Source organism: Saccopteryx bilineata, chromosome 12 (genome assembly GCF_036850765.1).
Source record: "Saccopteryx bilineata isolate mSacBil1 chromosome 12, mSacBil1_pri_phased_curated, whole genome shotgun sequence".
Lineage (NCBI taxonomy): Eukaryota > Metazoa > Chordata > Mammalia > Chiroptera > Emballonuridae > Saccopteryx > Saccopteryx bilineata.
Genome location: NC_089501.1, coordinates 31,788,506 through 31,808,119, shown reverse-complemented (window position 1 = coordinate 31,808,119; position 19,614 = coordinate 31,788,506). Strand labels below are relative to the sequence as shown.

The window sequence follows — 19,614 nt, the reverse complement described above, 5'->3', positions numbered from 1 at the left end:
AGGAGTGTTTCTTACCAGGAGGAAGATATTTAATAAAAAGTGATTAAAATGTTAGGAGTTAAAATCCACCCTAAAAGTTATATCATGGTAAAGCATGATGCAGATTTATTTAATGCAAAGTCTTTTTAAAATTTTCCATTATACTGTATTTGCAGTGCAGAATACTTACAGAATCTCTTTCATTGCATGCATATGTATGACTTACAATGTACTCTTGGCATAGATTTACAGCAGTCAAGTAGTATTGTTATTAAGTATTAAGGATTTTTCTCAACTTTTAAAACCTGAAACCAGTGGGAAGTGTCTTAATTTCCTAGCTTGTTTTTGTGTTGCTTTTTTACATGATAAATAAACAAGGAAAAGATGTTATTTTTAAAGGGGAAACAAGTTCAAGAAATTTAAGAGTATATTAGATTAGTAGTGATTACATGAATAATGACTAGTTAGGATATTTATATTTCTTTAGGTACTAAAATGACAAAGATGTTCATTTCAACTAAAATAATGATGTGCTCTTTTCACCAGTATGTAATTCTAGCATCAAAATTGCTAAAGTAGTTATTTTCAAAGGTTTAGGGCAGGGGTCCCCAAACGTTTTATACAGGGGGCCAGTTCACTGTCCCTCAGACCGTTGGAGGGCCGGACTATAAAAAAAACTATGAACAAATCCCTATGCACACTGAACATATCTTATTTTAAAGTAAAAAAAAAAAAAAACAGGAACAAATACAATATTTAAAATAAAGAACAAATAAATTTAAATCAACAAACTGACCAGTATTTCAATGGGAACTATGCTCCTCACTGACCACCAATGAAAGAGGTGCCCCTTCCGGAAGTGCGGCGGTGCCAGATAAATGGCCTCAGGGGGCCGCAGTTTGGGGATCCCTGGTTTAGTGCATGACATTTTTAGGCAATTAGGTGAAGTTTTGTTTTTAAAAAAAGGCAGCATATTATGAAATAGTTTCTTAACTCAGGAATTTCATGGCTTTTGTTCATAAAAGCCATTTTTTAAAAAAAGGTTTGTCTTTTTGACATGAAAACAACTTATTGTAATAACTGGCACTTGTCCTAGTAATTCTTTATGCACTTGATATTACAAAACTGATTAATTTATTTTTGACTGTAATTACTTAAACCTGGTAACAAGAGTTTTGTTATTTGTCTATAACTAGGTATGTGAACCAGTTTGTGACCATATTACTGTGGTACATAAAATATGAAACACTAGCATTTTTCTTCTTTACTTTTTTTTGACCTGTCTCCACATTTTATAATTTACTGCTGGATTTTGAGATCAGATTTTGATAAAATTTTTCCTTTTTCATTTTTTTTTTAAAGGACTGTAGTATGTTTTATTATTGGTATTGTGCAACCGATCTAAACAGCTCTTACTTAATCTAGAGCTGAAAATGCCCAGTGATGTTTTCTTTTTCATTGTAACTAGGTCCTGGAATATGTTTTGAAATGGCAAAATCCATGTTTCAAAGTAAAATAGCTGTTGAAAGATACAGGCAAAGTTGAATCTTCTGTCTTCCTGGCAAAAATGGCATAAAAACTGAGTTGCTAGCTCAAATTCCTGGGTTTCATGGAATTATGATTGAGGCACTACCCTTGTAGTGGCCGTTTCAAGTTTTAATGATTGGTTATGAGACATGTGCTGGATATTGGGCGGTAAGTTGACCCAGATGTATGTTGACCTGTTAAGCAGATAGTTTGCTTCGTAATGTAATACGTCTTTTTATTTTACATTTACAGCATATCTTGAACTGGTCTAAAAATTAATCAGTATTGGTATCGCTGATTTTAAAACTTAAAAGACAAGGCATTAATATCAAATATGCTGTCAGGTTTGCCAAATGCCAGATTTTTGAATAATTAATGAATGTTAATTGATTGAAAAGTATTTCCTAATTGAAATAGCAGTATTTAGGGTTTTTTAAATACAGTTTTTGTTATCAATGTAGTCTTGATGAAATAATTTTATTAGCTTACTAAAATCAGGTCTGTAGTTATTTCAGTATTTTCTGCAAATGAATAAATACTTGAAGTAACATTTTTTCATATTGGCAAGGGATAAGGATATTCACATTCTGTTTGAGAAAAGTAGTGTATTATAAAAATGGAATTAAACTCTCCAGTTTAATCTCTTGTTTTTGGATATGCAGTACTGATAGGGACCTGTAAGGAACTTTGTATCAGTTTCTTGTTGAGATATAAGAGTTATAAAAGGGTCAAGGTAGAAGGATCTCTTTGTAACACTTAATTCTCTTCTGCTAGGTTTCTTGAGTATTTTTATTTTCTTTTCACCTGCTACATGCTCTTCTGTCACAAATGAAAATCACTCTTAAAGAAAATATTACTAATTGGGCAGTATTTCTCCTAAACCAACAGAGCAATACTTCAAATCACCTGCGATGACCCTAAACGAGAGGTTCACTTCCTATCAGAAAGCCACTGAAGAACATAGTACCCGGCAAAAGAGCCCTGAGATACACAGGTATGTGGACTCTTGGGTGGGTGTATAAAATGCTATTTTGATAGGAAGACACTGTTTAAACAAGATGACCGTATTTTTTGCTTCATAAGATGCACTTTTCTTTTCTCCCAAAAGTGGAGAGGAAAATACCCATGTGTCTTATGGAGCGAAAAATACGGTTTTTTATTAAACATTTTAACACACCATTTGGTTCAGAATATTTTCTTATTTTCCTCCTTAAAACCGTAGGTGTGTCTTATGGTCAGGTGTGTCTTTATGGAGCCAAAAATACAGTATATTGAAACTATCATGATACAAATGAACTTTGTTTTATTTCTGGTTTATAGCTTGAATAAACATACGTCCAGTCTTGAAAAGTTTGTAATTTATTGTTTATTCTTAATTTCAGTTTATTTGGTTTAAACTGGTTAGAATTTAAAAGTCTTTTATCACTCCCCAGTATAGAATTAAAGTAGTACCACAGATGCTGGCCAGTTCGAGTGTTGTCCTGAAATGCCATGGTTGTGGGTTCAGTCCTGGGTCAGGGTACATTTGGGAAGCAACCAGTGAATGCACAGCTGAGTGGAACAACAAATGAATACTTCACTCTCCTTGCCACCCTTCCTCTCTTTCACTCTGCCCCTCTTCCTATCACTTCCTCTCCTCGCCTCTCCCCCTCTTTCTCTCTAATATATATAAATAGTTACGGTTGTTTTTTGGGAGAAGGATGGATGCTAGAGTAACCCTTTAATTTAATATACGTGTAAAATAAAAATGCTTGGTGGAGAACTAGAACTGTTTTTCATGAAAAGAGTATGAACGTCTGAGTCAGACAAGTATGTTGAAATCTTGGCTGTGTCACTTCATTGCATTGTCATGAAGAAGTTATTTAATCTATGAACATTAGTTTTTTTTCCATCTATAAAATAAGGATAGTGGTGACGTTATTGGTTATAAAGTATATAACACTAAGCTTATTACATAGATGTGGTTTTGGTGATGACTGTTCAAGAGCACTGGGAAGTTGGAACTAACACTGGCTTATTTAAAAGGCAAGGAGAGGCACAGAATAAAACAAGATCCGCCTGACCTGTGGTGGCGCAGTGGATAAGGCGTTGACCTGGAAATGCTGAGGTCACTGGTTCGAAACCCTGGGCTTGCCTGGTCAAGGCGCATATGGGAGTTGATGCTTCCAGCTCCTCCCCGCCTTCTGTCTGTCCTCTGTCTCTTCCCTTTCCTCTCTAAAATGAATAAAAAAACCCACAAGATCCATTGAATTTTTAAAAATATTGGGGACACTTAGGAATAATTCTTTATTATTTGGGTATTGATTATATTTGTATTGTGATTGTATGATGATACTAAAATGATAACATTCAGTTTAATCAAAACATTTTTAAAAATGTTTTTTTATTTTCCCATTGTTTTGAGAGACCAAGAGAAAGGGGGAGAATGTAGGAGAGAGAAGCAATGACTTGCTGCACTTAGTTGTTCGATTTTTATTTGCACTCATTGCTTGCTTTTCCTATGTGCTACCCTAACTGGGGATCAAATCCCTGTCCATGGTCTGCTAGAATGATGCATTATACACTGAGCCACCCAGCCAGGATCACACCATTTCCCTTTTTGATATTAAAATAAGTTTGTTTTCTTAATAGATCAAGCTTCATTTATATAAATAATCTGGTTGAAACATTTTAATTTATTTTTAATGGGAATCTTACTAATTGCTTGTTAGTGATTAGATGAATAGTTTTATTGTGCTAGATTAGTTGATTGTAGAGAAATAACTGTCTTGTACTTTCTTTACAAAAATGAAAAATTCTGAGTAATTTTGGGAACCATTAAGTTACTGTGACTACAAATAGAATTTATTTTACATTAAGGAGAATTGACATCTCTCCAAGTGCCCTGAGGAAGCATACCCGTTTAGCAGGGGAAGAGAGAGTTTTTAAAGAAGAAATTCAAAAGGTATGTTCAGTTTGTACAAAACAATTTAGGCAAAATGATTACTGATATTTTGTTTTTAACTTATAAATACACACACACACACACACACACACAGTTCCTTCCTAGAAGATACTAAGCTGACACTATACCATGTTTCGAAGTTAAACTAAGAATGTTTTTTTTTGTTTTGTTTTTTGAGAATTTTTATGAGCTTACTAGAGCCAGACTGTTGACAGATGCAAAGAGAGAAAGAGAGCAAGATCTCAAATGTTCCCCAAATCAAGAGCGATTTTTAAAAATGCTAATGAAAGAAATTACTTCTAAGAAAAGGGTTAAGAACCAATGGGTAGACAAAAGTTATAAAAGCAATGATATAAATTATATTAGGTTTTCTATAAATTATAGTTTTGAGGTGATATGGATGAACTAGAATAAATATTTCTTGATTTATTTGTGCTCAAGTTGATAACTAGGCTCTTCACAGAATTGATCCTAGGGTACGGGGCATTTTTGATCTGGACTAAGAAATAAGCATGCTAAGAGTTGATTTACAAATGAATGTTTGGAGTCACTATTAGAATTGCGGATTTGGGAGGACAACAAATGTTAAACTTGAGCTTGTGAATGACTGGCTTTGGGGAGGGCTCTTTGAAAATGGAATTCAGTCATTAAGGGGCCATGATATACTCTGATTATTTGAAATTGACATTTTCTGGGTAGGCCAGTTGTGATAGTCTAGGGGAAGTGTGGGGGAAGAGTAGAGAAGGAGCAACTATTGTAATGAAAAGGTTAGGTGACTATGAAGTACTGTGTTGTTCCAGTTCTGGCTGTCACTAAATACTATCTCTGATACTTGGAAAACATTTAGTTTCTTAGATGTTGGTTTTCCAAGCAGAAAGATGAGAATTCATCCGGTTTGTAGTTACTAAACGATGGGATATTAGGAAAACATTGGCACTTTTTATTACTAGAAGCTTTTTTAAATAGCTGTGTACAGATGTTTAAATGTAACTTACTAGATAATGGAATTTAGAACTTAGAAAATGGTTTTTTTGCATGGGGCATATTGATCTTGGAAAACCCGATTTTGAGAAGTGAATACTAATTTTGGCTTTTACTTTCAGTACCTTGGATTCAGTGTCGGTTTTGTTTTGCCAACACTTTGTGCTCTGACACTGAGTATTTTGCTTCTCTTAATTCCTCAGACCAGATACTGATTTTGAGGAAAAATAGTGATTACTGATGGTTGGATAAGAGGATATTGCTTTTTATCTTTCATATTGCTACCTGAATGGATACTTAACATGTATGTTGATATGTCATATATATACATATAGGTTGGAGTTTACAAACTATTTTCACTTCCTTTAGCTTGTTACTACTTCTGGGCTTGGTAATACCTAGGTGAATAGGAAGGTTTTAGCTCTTGATTAGATTTCCCTTGGTTAGCGTGGGAGCAAATAGGTGAGTAGTTGATATTATTTGGAGATATTTTGTACTTTCAGGTTTATATGAATGCTTATGAATATTATAGCTAGACTTCCCAGTACTACTTATTGTTGAATACTAGCAAGGATGTCCACATTATTAGCATCTTACTGATGTGTAATTTTTCTTCATTCCTAGATTCCTCTTTCCATCTTCCTAAATTATATAGTATTTGAAAAAGCAATTGGAACAAGAAGGAGGTGAATTGTGACCCAGTTAAACTAATGTCCGTTGCAATACCTGAATTGAGAAAGGGCAATATATGGCCCAAGATACTGAGTACAGGATTGGGAATAATGTCTTTCTGGCTTTGTTTCTACCCTGTTTAACTTCAGTTGGTTTCATTAATCATTCCAGTTGCATGTTATGGAAATGACACAGTTCTTTAAGTGGTTTTTATTGCGTTGGTCAACTTCTTTGGAAACAGCTTAATGATGAGGTTTAAGTAATTAGAACCATTAATTTAGGATACTTGAACTTTATAGGCTACATCACAGCTAAAGATTATCATCTTTGTCATTGTTCAACTATTTTTAAAAAATGCTATTTGGAAGGATAAGGGATGATAATGAGAATTGCTGGGTAGAGTAATAATTAAATCATTTTATTGTACAAAAATTTATGGATTGCTTTGAAGAAAAATTTAGGAAAAATTTCAAGATAATTAGATTTTAATAATTTTTCCCAGTCTTACTGCACTTGTGTACACAAATGTTTAGTAAAAACAACCAAGTACATTTTTTAACAAAAACTTAAGTATGAAAGAAGTTTATGATCCGTTTTTTCTGATCCTAAAATGTCACTTTAGAAACTGGCATAAAATTTGGCTCTCTGTATATTTTTGTTTTTTTGACTTCTCTGAAATTTACTTTACACATCTTTTATAGGGAGATAAAAAATTAAGGTGTGATTCTGCTGATCTTCGGCATGACATTGATCGTCGGAGAAAAGAAAGAAGTAAAGAACGGGGGGATTCCAAGGGCTCCAGGGAATCCAGTGGGTCAAGAAAGCAAGAAAAGGCTCCAAAAGATTACAAGGAATACAAATCGTACAAAGATGACAGGTAATTGTTAAGACTGTCTGAATTAGGTTTTAGCTTCTAAATAGCCTTTAATAATTGTCAGCTTAATTGCTTTCAATTTTGATTATGTAATCAAATGTTTAAATTTAAACAATTAAAATTATTTGTTTTACAGCAAAAATGTATTTGTCTTTTACACGGCTTATGGTGGATGAGGACAAAAACTTTGGAATAGCAAGCTAACACTGAAAAAAAAAATGACAAATTAATGTGTCCTATTATCCAGGCTACATCAGGAGGTTGGACTTCAATGCAGTGCATTTCTAGAAACAGTTTGTGTAAGAACTTTGGTTCGTTATGCTTGATTCCGCACTTTTTCAACTCATAACACCCAGAGTACAAGAATTTTAAACTGATACCCAGTGGTTTAACATGGGAGAGATGGGGGGGAGGAAGGACTAGTTTTTATAAAATAGCAATGTGTGTTAGTTTTTCAAAGTAATGTTTCCATGGATACTGTTAGCAGTGGTAAGAGTTATCGCAGGTATGACCTTTTCGGGTGTTGCATTAGAATCATCCAAAATTGATCACCATAGAGTCAAATAAATAATAGGAATACTGAGTATCATAGATGATTTTTTTTCTTTTTTTGGTATTCATTAGGTAAATGGTGGATTTTACTTCTGGTTTTTTGCTTTTGTTTTTTTTAATTTATGGCTGGTATTTGTAATGTCATATGCTTTTTATTTCTATAATGGAGTTATGGCCCAAACCATACCAACTGTTCTCACCTATGGTATACAAACTGTAGTCATTTTGAAACTTGGCCTTTAAGAACATTCTTACTTTTTCCTACTCTTCTTTTTCTTTCCTTAAAATAATAAAAAATGTTAAAAATACTGAAGAACTGAATCTCATACTTGAAGTTTCCAGACTGCTAGTTTCTAACTGGCAGGCATAGCATGTTTTTCAGTAATGATGTAAAATAAATATCGAAGGATAATGAAAACAGACTGTGAAAGTTTAACACCCAATCATCTTAGTTATGCAATCATTTTAATAGAGGATAGTTTTTGACTTGAAAAATATCCCTGTTATTATGAGATTCAACAGGGTCTTCATCTTTTTAAAGATAGCACATACATATTTTTTGTGTTTTCTTTATTTATTTTGCAGTAAACATAAAAGTAGAGAACAAGATCATTCTCGATCTTCATCCTCTTCAGCATCACCTTCTTCTCCCAGTTCTCGGGAAGAAAAGGAGAGTAAGAAGGAAAGAGAAGAAGAATTTAAAACTCACCATGAACTGAAAGAATACTCAGGCTTTGCAGGAGTTAGCCGACCACGAGGAACCTTTGTAAGTAATAAAATTATCTTTGATCATTTGATAGGACTTACAAGTACTGTATATAAGGAAAGTGAAATTTCATAATTTAGACATTGTTATGTGAGTCATTACTCTTAGAGTTAGTCTTGAAAAATGAAATGGTATTTGAAGTATCTTCTACATTAAGAATTAATGTCATTGGTGATGGCAGGAGGGGCTGGAGCTGGGATGGTGCTTTCTTTGTACACAGAATTAAAACAATAAATGTTTTTGCCTCATTAAAAAGAAAGGAAAGATACTATTTTGAGATCTAGAAGCATCTATGTAAACTAGATACATTTCTTAACTTTTGGAATCAATAACTGACAGTACTGCAAACCCAAGTACTGCAAAATCAAGGAAGGTTACTGATTGAGATCCATTGTTTTTAATCATTTAGTTTGGTAAGATATCTAGAAACATTTTAAAAAATCCATATGTGCATATCTATATTATAACTTTAAATTTTTTTTTTCATGTTTTCTTCAAGTCCTTGTTTATATGTATCCATCATAGAAACCATTAACTTTTCTTTTTATTCTACATAGCATACATATTACCCTCATGATTTAATACATTTGTTTTAATTATTAATTTAATGACTTCATAGTAGTGCATTTTCTTCTTGACTCTTTAATTTTTAGATTCAGATTCCTGCCTTGATTGAGTTCCAGTTGATTATAATAGTTCATTGATAAGATCATTTGGGAAAAGGAAGAGCTTTTCTTATATGGTGATAGGTATAGTTGAACACTTGGGGTCTCTATGATCATTCAGAGGAATTAGACAGCTCCTGGCTACTCAAAGGGAAAAGAACCAGCTTGATTATTTTGAGATACTAGTTCAGGTCATGAAAGTGGTATTCTAACACTTAGTTTTTGTGTATTCTTAACCTACTCACTTTCAGAAGGTAGAGTTTTTTATCTATGATTTAAAATAGACATCCTTTCCATCCTCAGTGGCTATGACTGGGATTTAGGAAGGAAATTAGGGAATATGTTTTTTTGTTACTGCAGTAAAATTAGAGTTTGCATGTAACTTAAATACTTTTGATTGCAATTACTAAACAACTTTGTTAATGTTAATCAGTTTCGAATTAGAGGCAGAGGAAGAGCCAGAGGAGTTTTTGCTGGGACAAATACTGGTCCAAACAACTCAAATACTACTTTTCAAAAGAGACCGAAGGAAGAGGAATGGGATCCAGAATATACCCCAAAGAGCAAGAAGTACTTCTTGGTGGGTGTTAGAAATCTGTGTTTATTTGGTTTGCATTAATTTTCAAAGCATACTGAGTGCATACGTTTGAGTACAGATATCCACTACTATGATAAGATTTCACCATAATGTGGGAAAAACTTAAAAAACTCATTACTCAGATTATTTGAACTTTTGAAAATGTGGGTCTCTAGTTCTGTCTCTACTTTAGTGACATCACCAATGGGCTGATCACGGTATCTAAAAATATACCTGATTTGATAGCCACATTCAGAGAAGAACATTAATAGCTTTATTTGTCTATAAGACAGTGACACTTGTAGAAACTTCTCATTAAGATTTACCTTCCATCATCACAGCGATTTGTAAATGAAAGATGAGAAGAATTTTACATATAATTATGGCTATTTCAGGGAGGCCATTAACTTTATTGGAGTAATTGGAGATTGGAAAATCACATTATGGAGAAGTTACTAGATACACTAATTGGATGCTTGCTTGTGATGCTTAGTTCTCAGTTTTGTAAGGATAAAAGTAGTGAAAGATTCTCTTGGTAGTCGTGGGCATTTTCTGCATTTCAGTATGGAGAAAAGAAGGTTAGGAAACATTACCAGAAATACTCATTTTTGTCATAGCTTCTTAGGGAAGTCACGTTTCAGAGACTAGTTATGAATACCTAGTTTTGTTGAAGCACGTAGGAAGAAAGTACTAATTTACCGAATTTTATCTTGCATTTGACTTTTTTGACTACACAACGTGGGGCAAAAGTAGGTTTACAGTTTTGAGTATGTGAAGCAGTTATTCTTATACTATTATTTATTGATTCTTGTTTTATTTTCTGTAGGAACAATTATAAACCTACTTTTACCCCACCTGTATTTGAATAAACCTGAATGTCCATGGCACATCTGCTAAGTTAGAGGATGTAGCTTTGTTCTGAAGTAGATGGATATTTTGGTTGAAGGATGGGCCATATAATTGTTCCAGAAATTAGTTTGCACTTACCTCTTTTTGGGGAATACTTTAATTACCAAGACTCCAAAAAAGTTAAATTTTTACAGAATGCATTATGCATTAATGCTTGCTTAACATTTGCTCCAGTGAGGGAGAAATTTATGCTTGTGTGTGTTGCTTGAATTGGCAGTCTGTAAAGTGAAAGGCATTTTATTTAGTTAGAGAAATAGTTTAAAGATCTTTGGGTTTAAGAATTTGTATTGACTGTTATTTATGGCACGTCTGAAGGAAGACAAATAAGATATAATTCAGATTTTTGGTTTAGAGACTAGTAATGGATTCTAAGTGTGTATTGTGGATTTTTTCTGATGAGGAAAAAGGGAATTATTGCAAAGGAAATGGTGATTACGAGAGATTTTGTAAAGTACCTTCGCTGGAGTTGTGATGGGCAGGTGTACAGTAGGTAGCAGAAGTACTGAAACATCCTGATACAGAGAGCTCCAGTACTCAGATGGCTAGGTGATTGGTATGAGTTTGGGGAAATGAAGCAAAAGCAGGAGTCAGCTGTTGGAATATACTGCAATACTTTTATAAATTTGGATTTTAAGCAGTTTTAGAACAGTCATGATTGTGAGAATATATATAAGGTCTACCGGAAAGTTCTGTCCGTTTTTGGAATAAAACAAAAAACAAATTTTTCTTACCATAAATAAACTTTATTAAATAATATAATTGCCATTATTATTAATGATTTCTTGCCAGCGTGAGGGCAATTTGTATATCCCATTTTTGAAAAATGTTTTATCTTTTGATGCGAAAAATTGAACAGTGCTTGTTTGATGTCTTCTTCATTTTTGAATTTTTTGCCCTTCAAAAAATTTTGTAAGGACAAAAACAAATGATAGTCGGAGGGTGCCAAGTCCGGGGAATATGGTGGATGCAACAGACATGCTTCTGAAGCATTTCTTTCTTGTTGAAATTCATAAAAGTTACAGTGGCATAAATGAACTTTATCAGTAGCCATGGGTACACTATCGCTTCACACATAAGACTAACGTGAATCAACTTTGTTTTAGTGAATTTGCTACGTCAGTATGTATACATTAAGTGATAAAAATAGAGAGGCACACATGCGCCAAATAAACGTGCTAACATTTTGAAACTTGTGATAGCAACGGACAGAACTTTGCGGTAGACCTTATACATCTGAGTGATACTGAATGTCTGAACTAAGGGGCTAGATTTGAGAAAAGTTAAGAAAGTAACATTTATGAGGACTTAGTCATGGACCCACTAATTGTATGTTGTTAGAAAGATGAAGAAATTCTCTTAAGATACAGGAGATACCAGGGAGAGAAGCCCATTTGAGGAGATTAAGTTCTGTTTTTCGAATGCCCAGTTGAAATCAATTAGAGATGTGCAATGGTTAGTTGGCAATGCAGATCTAGAGAGAAAAAAACCTAGGAGTCGTAATTTATTTACAAGTCACAATTAAGCCATTTTAATCATGCAGTTTAGAAGAGATTTCAAATTCAAAGCTGGGGTGAGGACTGAATGATGGTACAAATGACAGTAGATCATATGTAAAGGTCGAAAAGTTAAGAGGGAAATGAGAGGTAAATCAGTAGGTTTTTAAAATACTTGTACCATTTGACAAATACTTAATTTAGGCCAGACCTTCATTTTGCTATGGTATTATTTACAATCTGGTATCATATTTTTACCTTAAATTGGGACATAATCATTTTAGGTTGGCGTGTAATTAGAGAGCTGTCTACTAATCGAGAAGACTGTTAATTTTAAGAATTTAGCCACTTACAAGTAGTGGTAACATTTTATATGTTGCTGTTCTGGGTTATATTAAATTCTTTTTATTTCTATATTAAGTATAATGTGCTTTTGGCACAGATAGATGTTCATTAGAAGTAAAATTAACACTGTACACTTTTTTCTTACAAATCAATTCCCAAAGTTAATTATTTTGGTTCTTAATTATGAGCTATTGAAATGACAACTGGTATTTACATGGTATTTAAATTTTAAAGATTTTGCACCTTCTGTAAAGATACTTGACTTTTCAGACAGGTAGCACTGAGAATAGAAATAAAAACACAAATATAATTGAGAGGAAATGAGGTTGAAAATTAGACATTTTCCCTAGGTCCTTTCAGAACAATTGATCAGCATAGAAGGTTTGCCCATAATAATGAAACATTATAATACAGTAATAATGAGAATAAGTACTATACTAGGTACCCTTCTGTGTTTTTACATGTATTGGTTTACTTCATGCTTATAAAATCTTTTTGAGGTGGGGCCATTATTTAACTTTTACATATGGAAAACACTGGGCTACAGAGATTGAGCAGCTGGACCAAAGTTAAAGTTACATGGCTAGTAGAAGTGGAGTCAAAGTTTTAACCCATGTATGGGTCGACAGAGCCTGTGTTCTTTTTGCAAGTGCTGTATCGTCCTTCCAGTACTGAGTAATAGTAACATTTGTTGCATTCTTTTCTGAAATTTTCCATCTTAAAACAGATTTATGTAGATAAGGTAATATTTCAATAATATGTACTCCAGGAGAGAAAATAGTCTTAGAATCTGAAATTCTATAGAGGGGTAAGTATATGAAGTTGGAGCAAGTGGAAAGGTGCTTCAGTCAGTGGGCAAGTTCTCAGTGGTGAGTTGAGGCCCTGGCTTGGTGGCTCAGTTCGGAACATCGGTCTGATGTGCCAGGCTTGCGCGAGGTTCCTGGTTGGGGCACATGCAGGAGTCAACCAGGAGGTACATGGATGGGTGGAACAACTGGTTGGTGTTCCTTCTCCTTTTCCTCTCTAAAATCAGTTTAAAACAATTAAAAAACAATACAAGGTCAACTCAAATTTAACTCTTTGAAACTTGATCATTCTGTGGTGATGAGATTCAGAAGATCTTGGGTCTAATACGGTTCTCTTTTATAACATTTTTGGCTTTGTATTATACATATCTAATTTCTGTGGTCCTTTATCATTTGTGAAGTAATTAATTTTTAGAGCTTGTAATAAGATTTGCCTGGCCTGTGGTGGTTCAGTGGCTAGAGCTTCAGCCTGGAACTCTGAGGTTGCCAGTTAGAAACCCTGGGCTTATCCAGTCAAGGCACATACAACAAGCAGTCAATGAGCAATTAATGTGAAGCAATTATGAGTTAATTCTTCTCGTTCCTCATGCCTCTCTCTCCTTTTTCTGTAAAATCAACAAACAAAATCTTAAAAATATAAAGTAATAAGATTAAATTGTGGCTGTTACAACTTGAGGATTAAGAGTTAGTGTGCTGCTTTGCCTGTGGTGGCACAGTGGGTATATCACTGACCTGAAATGCTGAGGTCACTGATTCGAAACCCTGGGTGGGCTTGCTGGGACAAGGCTCATACAAGCTCCAGCTAAAGTGAAGCAACTACCTCTCATCCCTACACCCTCCCCTCTCTGTTAAAGCAATAAATAAAATCTTAAAAAATAAACTTAGTATGCTTAGCATCAACATGTCACTTAGCTGCCAGGGTAACCTCTAAAATCCACAGTTGTAATCTAGCTATTTTTTTTTAAACCCAGTTTCAGATGATTATCAGTTTAAAAGTAATGGTTAGTTTAATATCTAGCTTTGCCCCAGTTTTTCTGTTTTCTACTCTTAGCTGCTTCGCATGGTAATAATCATTTACTGCCACCAAGATTCCTGGGAAATGTATTCTGTTGGCGATGTGGTATAAAGAAGGGGTGGTGTAAAGGCATGTTACTCAATTTCTCTGCCTCAGGGTTTTATGTCTAAAGTGGATTAGTAACAGTATTTCACAGGGTTGTTGTGAGGATTAGAGGAGAAAATCCAGGGACAGTACTCCGAACAGTGCCTTCCCGTACTATACACTGTAACACAGTATTACCACCTCAGTTTATTAAGTCTTGTCACACACTGGGCTGGGCACTTTTTGCAGACTGTGCTTCTCCTCAGGCTTTCTCTCTTTCTCTCTCTTTTTTTTTTACAGAGACAGAGAGAGGGACAGACAGACAGGAATGGAGAGATGAGAAGCATCAATCATTAGTTGTTTTTTTTTTCATTGCGCATTGCGACACCTTAGTTGTTCATTGATTACTTTCTCATATGTGCCTTGACCACAAGCCTTCAGCAGACCCAGTAACCCCTTGCTCGAGCCAGCAACCTTGGGTCCAAGCTGGTGAGCTTCTTGCTCAAACCAGATGAGCCCGCGCTCAAGCTAGCGACCTCGAAGTCTCAAACCTGTGTTCTTGGCATCCCAGTCCGACTGTCTATCCACTGTGCCACCGCCTGGTCAGGCTTGCTCTCTTTTTTAAAATGAGGAAGTAGAAGTCACACAGTTTCTATTAAGATATATTCCCATGCCTCTGACTCAAAAACCTATTTGCTTCTTCCCACAAACAAAAATACCCTACAAACTCTGGAGTTGGGTGTGCTGATATGAAAACGGGCCTGAAATGATGTGATTGGGCATTATTTCGAGTGGCAGATTATTTTTAAATAGTTCATTTCCAGTTTCCAGTTAAATTTTGTGACAAAATTTATACTTTTGGTAGTTGCTAACTTGATTCTTTATGGAGTTATGCACACCTCTAGCTATTGATGTTTTATTGGTTTGGTAAAGATAGATTATTAGAAATTGGTAAGTGCTCTTTCATATATAGGGTGATCTCTTTTTACATAAATATGGACAAGGCACATTCTGTTTTTGAAGAAGGTGCTCATATCACATAATATTTGAAAAACATTTTAGTGGCGTTTGGACAGTTAGTTCATCAGTACCAGTACTCCATTGAGATCAATACTAGTACTCTAGGTTATGCAGCATTACTTGCATTTATGCCTGTTGTCTCATACAGGGGCATCATTTGCCTTATTTCCCATTTGTATAGATGGGCAGAGTTAATTAAATTACATTACAGGAAAACTTTGGCTTTTGTTTTGTGTTTTGGGGTGTAATACTCATCTACCGTCCACAAAGTCAAGTACTTTTCAGTTTTGCAGATTGTTTTGATTAATGGATAATTGGTAATTTTGTGAACATCTCTGTTTGGACACAATTAATGAAAAATTAAGGTTGGAATGTAATAGCTGCAGTTTTTCAGATTGGTGAAGAAGAAATAAGTTGAGGCCTTTTTCTAGGACCATACCATCATGATTTGGGATGTGAGATCACCTTACCCAGAACACTGATGTAATTTTCATTGATTTAGATTTAAATTTTAATGGAATTTAAAAATGTATCTATATGTAAGGTATGATTGATAGTACCTGTTTTATTTAGTTAATGTATTAATATTGTAATGATGTATTTATGACTTTGTCTCATCTTTAAAGTTAATTTTTTGGGGGAAAATCATGGTTACTTTATCTCAGTTACATGCAGTATAATTAGTAACAAGTGGACTGACTTTGAAATAACGGGAAGGGAAAAAGTAAAAAAAAAACTGGCAATAATTTAGCAGTTGAGCATCTGCAAAATATTGTTTGGGCAACTTTTAATATGTGGGTTAATAAGCTGTAAAATTTAATTCGCTTTGACAATAGGATATATTTTTGCTAGAAGTTGAGTTTTATTGGTTTTGTTTTATTGTGTTTTAAAACATTACCAGTCTTATACACCCAGTCTTCAGAAAATTTATACTTATATGACTTATGATTTGGGGGATATAATAATTTTCCTTTCAAAAGACATTTCAGTAATGATTGTTTTTAACCTTTCTGTAGCATGATGACAGAGATGATGGTGTGGATTATTGGGCCAAAAGAGGAAGAGGTCGTGGTACTTTTCAGCGTGGCAGAGGGCGCTTTAACTTCAAAAAATCAGGTAGCAGTCCAAAATGGACTCATGACAAATACCAAGGGGACGGGATTGTTGAAGATGAAGACGAGACCATGGACAATAATGAAGAAAAGAAGGACAGACGCAAAGAAGAAAAGGTAGAAAATATCAAGTTGTTAAAGGATTCTAACAGATTTCCTTGGGTTTGGTGGGCCAATTAAATAAATTTAGGAACAATGATTATTATGGATCATTTTCACTTTCTGCATCTTGTTAATATTTATTTTTTTCTCTCTTTAGGAATAGTAAATCTGAACTGAGCTTGCAACAGAGAGCAGAACTTGCACCCACCATTTTTTTTTTACCTGATTTTTGTTTTCAGATAAGAATGTAAGCATTTTACTTAAATTTTACTGTTTGCAAGTAGTCTGTAGAAATTTTGTTTTAAGTCTTCAAATATCTTGAAAAATAGTAGACTGTATGTTGAAAATTGTACTGAAATAAAGTAGAATATTGTTATGTATCCTATTTGTAACTATCAACTTTTAAAAAGAATACTTTTACTGTTTTTGTTACATGCATTGTAATTCTGCTTTGTCTATAAGATATGGTCAAGTACAACTCTGTGAAGTTCTGATTCTCTTCCCTCCCTGTTTGTTAATGTTTATTCTGAAGTAAACGTTAGCTCTACATAAAATTTCTGAACAGAAGTTGTTTATAGAGAGAGACCGCACTAATTATTTTAACAGTATACATTTGTTTTAACATTTTCCATAATTTAAACACACTACATTGTAGAGTGACTAATTTTTAAAGTGTACCACAGAAAAAGTTGTTACTGTGGAAAACTAAGCTATAGACTAGCTTAAACTTCAGCAAATGTTTAAGAAGAAAAAAAAGCTTTGCCAAGAGCTAAGAATTACAAGCTAGTAAAAGTTAGGTTCCAAAGTATGATTTTTTTTTTTTTCCAAGTGAAAGCAAGCAGTGGCCTATGAAAACCACTCTTAGTAGTCTTTACTGTTTGGATTCAAAATTCAGTATTCTATTTTTATTTGAAAGTTTTTGAGTCATGGTCTTTCTTAGATAGTAGGTATTCTTTGAGAGAAGAAACTGGTTTGTAATAATTTGCAAATAAAAACCCCATTCTTACCAAACATCTTATTTTTAAAAACAAAACACAGTGTAATCCTATTGTGTTGGTATAGAAAAGGATTATCCTGCAGAGTAACTTGATATATTAAAAGGATGTGTACCTGATTTTATATCTTACATATTTATTTTAATTGGATAGCTGAAAGTACTAGTTTGTAATCTAACGGTAAGAAAAAATAGGCAAACAACATACTGTTCATTAGTAGTATTTTAAGTAACTTGTTTTTGAAATGTCAGCAATAAAAAGTTTTGACAGGAAGTTTGTTGCAGCATTGACCTAAGTTGGTTTTTACTTTTTTTCCCTATTTCAGTTATAGTTTGTAAAATGGCCTTTTCTTTTTCTTCTCTAAGGTTCTATTTTTAAGTAGATATTATTTAAAATGTGAATTACCTTTATGCTATGCTGATTGCTCTTAAAGGAATGAAAACCTGAAATAGTAAATTTCATTGTTACGTATGTCTGCTTTTTGAGCACATATAAAGTGGTCAAATTTCATTACTTCAGCAATTGAATTAGTTGTATATGTTTGCATTAAAAGGAGATAATGCTTATTCTGCTAGGATAAACTTAAAAGATCTGAAGTATATGGCCCTTTCATTCTCATTTGATGATTTGCAATCCTTGTAGTACATCAGTTGCAGTCAAGGGAATTTCAAATTGCAAAGAACTGTTGGGGCGGGGGTTTGGAAAAGAACCCCAGATCTCAATTTGCAATGTTTATGTCCCTAAGATCTTAGGTATTGCATGATTTCTCCTGTTAATTTTGTCTTCCTGAAATTGTGACAGCAGAGGAAATACTGTCAAAGCAAGTATGTGTGTTGGATTGATCAGGACATAATTAGTATTCTTCCAGTTAGAGTAATTACATGCTAAAGCAACATGGATTTGATCCAACACAGGAGAATTTTCACGACTTATTTTATACAAATACATTTTGCTTTTATTTAGCAGGTTTTTTTGTTAAACCAGTACATCTCTAGGCATGACTATTAATGTGCAATTTTTCTTTTCCACGTAAGACAATAGGAAAAAGAAAATTTGCTGAGAAATTATTTAATAGGGAATGGGAATAAAGCTACCTATGTCCTATCAGCAGGTTATATTTTAAGTGCAAGTGCATTGCTTTAACAAAATATGTATAGGATTAGGTTACTTTATTCTCTTAAACAAAATTGAGGAAAGAGCATGCTACCAGAATATAGTAGGAAGGATAATTGTGGATGCTAACTTTTTCAGAGGCAAGCATATAAAAAGCAGTCTGTGTATTTTTTTAAACCACAATTTAATTGCACACTTCATGACATATTATTAAAGTTGAGTGGTTTCTCTTGGTAAGGATATTCATTTATAAGTGCCAGAAAATAACTTGATACCTGCATTAACAGATTTCCTTTGGCCTAGGAACATAAAATTGAACCAAAGGGTATTTCCAGAACAGGTAGCTGTATAAGAAGACCATGACTCAGTCTTAAAGTGTTTATACCTGCAACACCTTAGAATTTTAATACAACAAAATGTCTTTCCAATTACAGCCTACTTTAAGGAATTACTATTGTTCCCCTTTTGTCACAGTTAAAATCAAGGGTTGGGAATTAATAATTTGAAGGAAAAAAAATTACCCAATAAGAATGAATGTAGATGGCTCAACGACTCTTACTCAGTGTGATGTATAATGCAACAGGGACCCTTGTAAATTGTCATATGCCAATAAAAATGTCATAAGTGGTAATAGCTGTTTGTTTACCTGATTTTGAGATCATATTTGTGTTTGTTTTATACAGTTGATTTCTGTGGACAATTTCTAGATTTTAGAATACCAATTCATCTTTTGATGTCATCTTGCTGCTTAAACCTTAGTTAAGATGAACTAAAGGAATTCCCTATGAGTTGCTTTTTGTCTTTCCTTATTCACTTATCTATCTTAAAATCTTACACCCTAGCAAAAAATTACAAAATCTTGTTCTCACTGAATGCATCACATTCTTTTTGGCTGGCAACTCATTTTGCTTAAACGTGTCCTCTGCCAGAGTAAATGTTTATTAGCACTTAGTGTTGTGTATAGTATACATAGTATAGAAATGTAAAAAATGTCCCTTTAGTATATATATGAAAGCTGATATCTGCGTATGTAGAGAGTGAATCAGTATACGTCCACTTTATTGCTGCTGAAACCTAATTCAA

The 19,614-nt window shown here is 33.8% G+C and overlaps 1 protein-coding gene across 5 annotated transcripts in view; it reads left to right on the top strand.

Moving 5' to 3' along the window:
* The window catches only part of BCLAF1 (BCL2 associated transcription factor 1), a 30,345-nt gene extending 11,183 nt beyond the window's left edge, over window positions 1-19,162 (top strand). For 2 of the 5 annotated variants that reach the window (XM_066248576.1, XM_066248575.1), the window contains exons 7-13: window positions 2,395-2,500; window positions 4,366-4,450; window positions 6,805-6,980; window positions 8,115-8,295; window positions 9,394-9,540; window positions 16,226-16,438; window positions 16,581-19,162. In XM_066248576.1, coding sequence (XP_066104673.1) covers window positions 2,395-2,500; window positions 4,366-4,450; window positions 6,805-6,980; window positions 8,115-8,295; window positions 9,394-9,540; window positions 16,226-16,438; window positions 16,581-16,586 — 914 coding nt within the window. In that variant the 3' untranslated portion in view covers window positions 16,587-19,162. Of the gene's footprint in view, window positions 1-2,394; window positions 2,501-4,365; window positions 4,451-6,804; window positions 6,981-7,113; window positions 7,277-8,114; window positions 8,296-9,393; window positions 9,541-16,225; window positions 16,439-16,580 lie in introns of those variants that run through there. The other 3 variants (XM_066248578.1, XM_066248577.1, XR_010727723.1) reach the window with 2 other exon arrangements.
* Window positions 19,163-19,614: the final 452 nt, after the last annotated feature.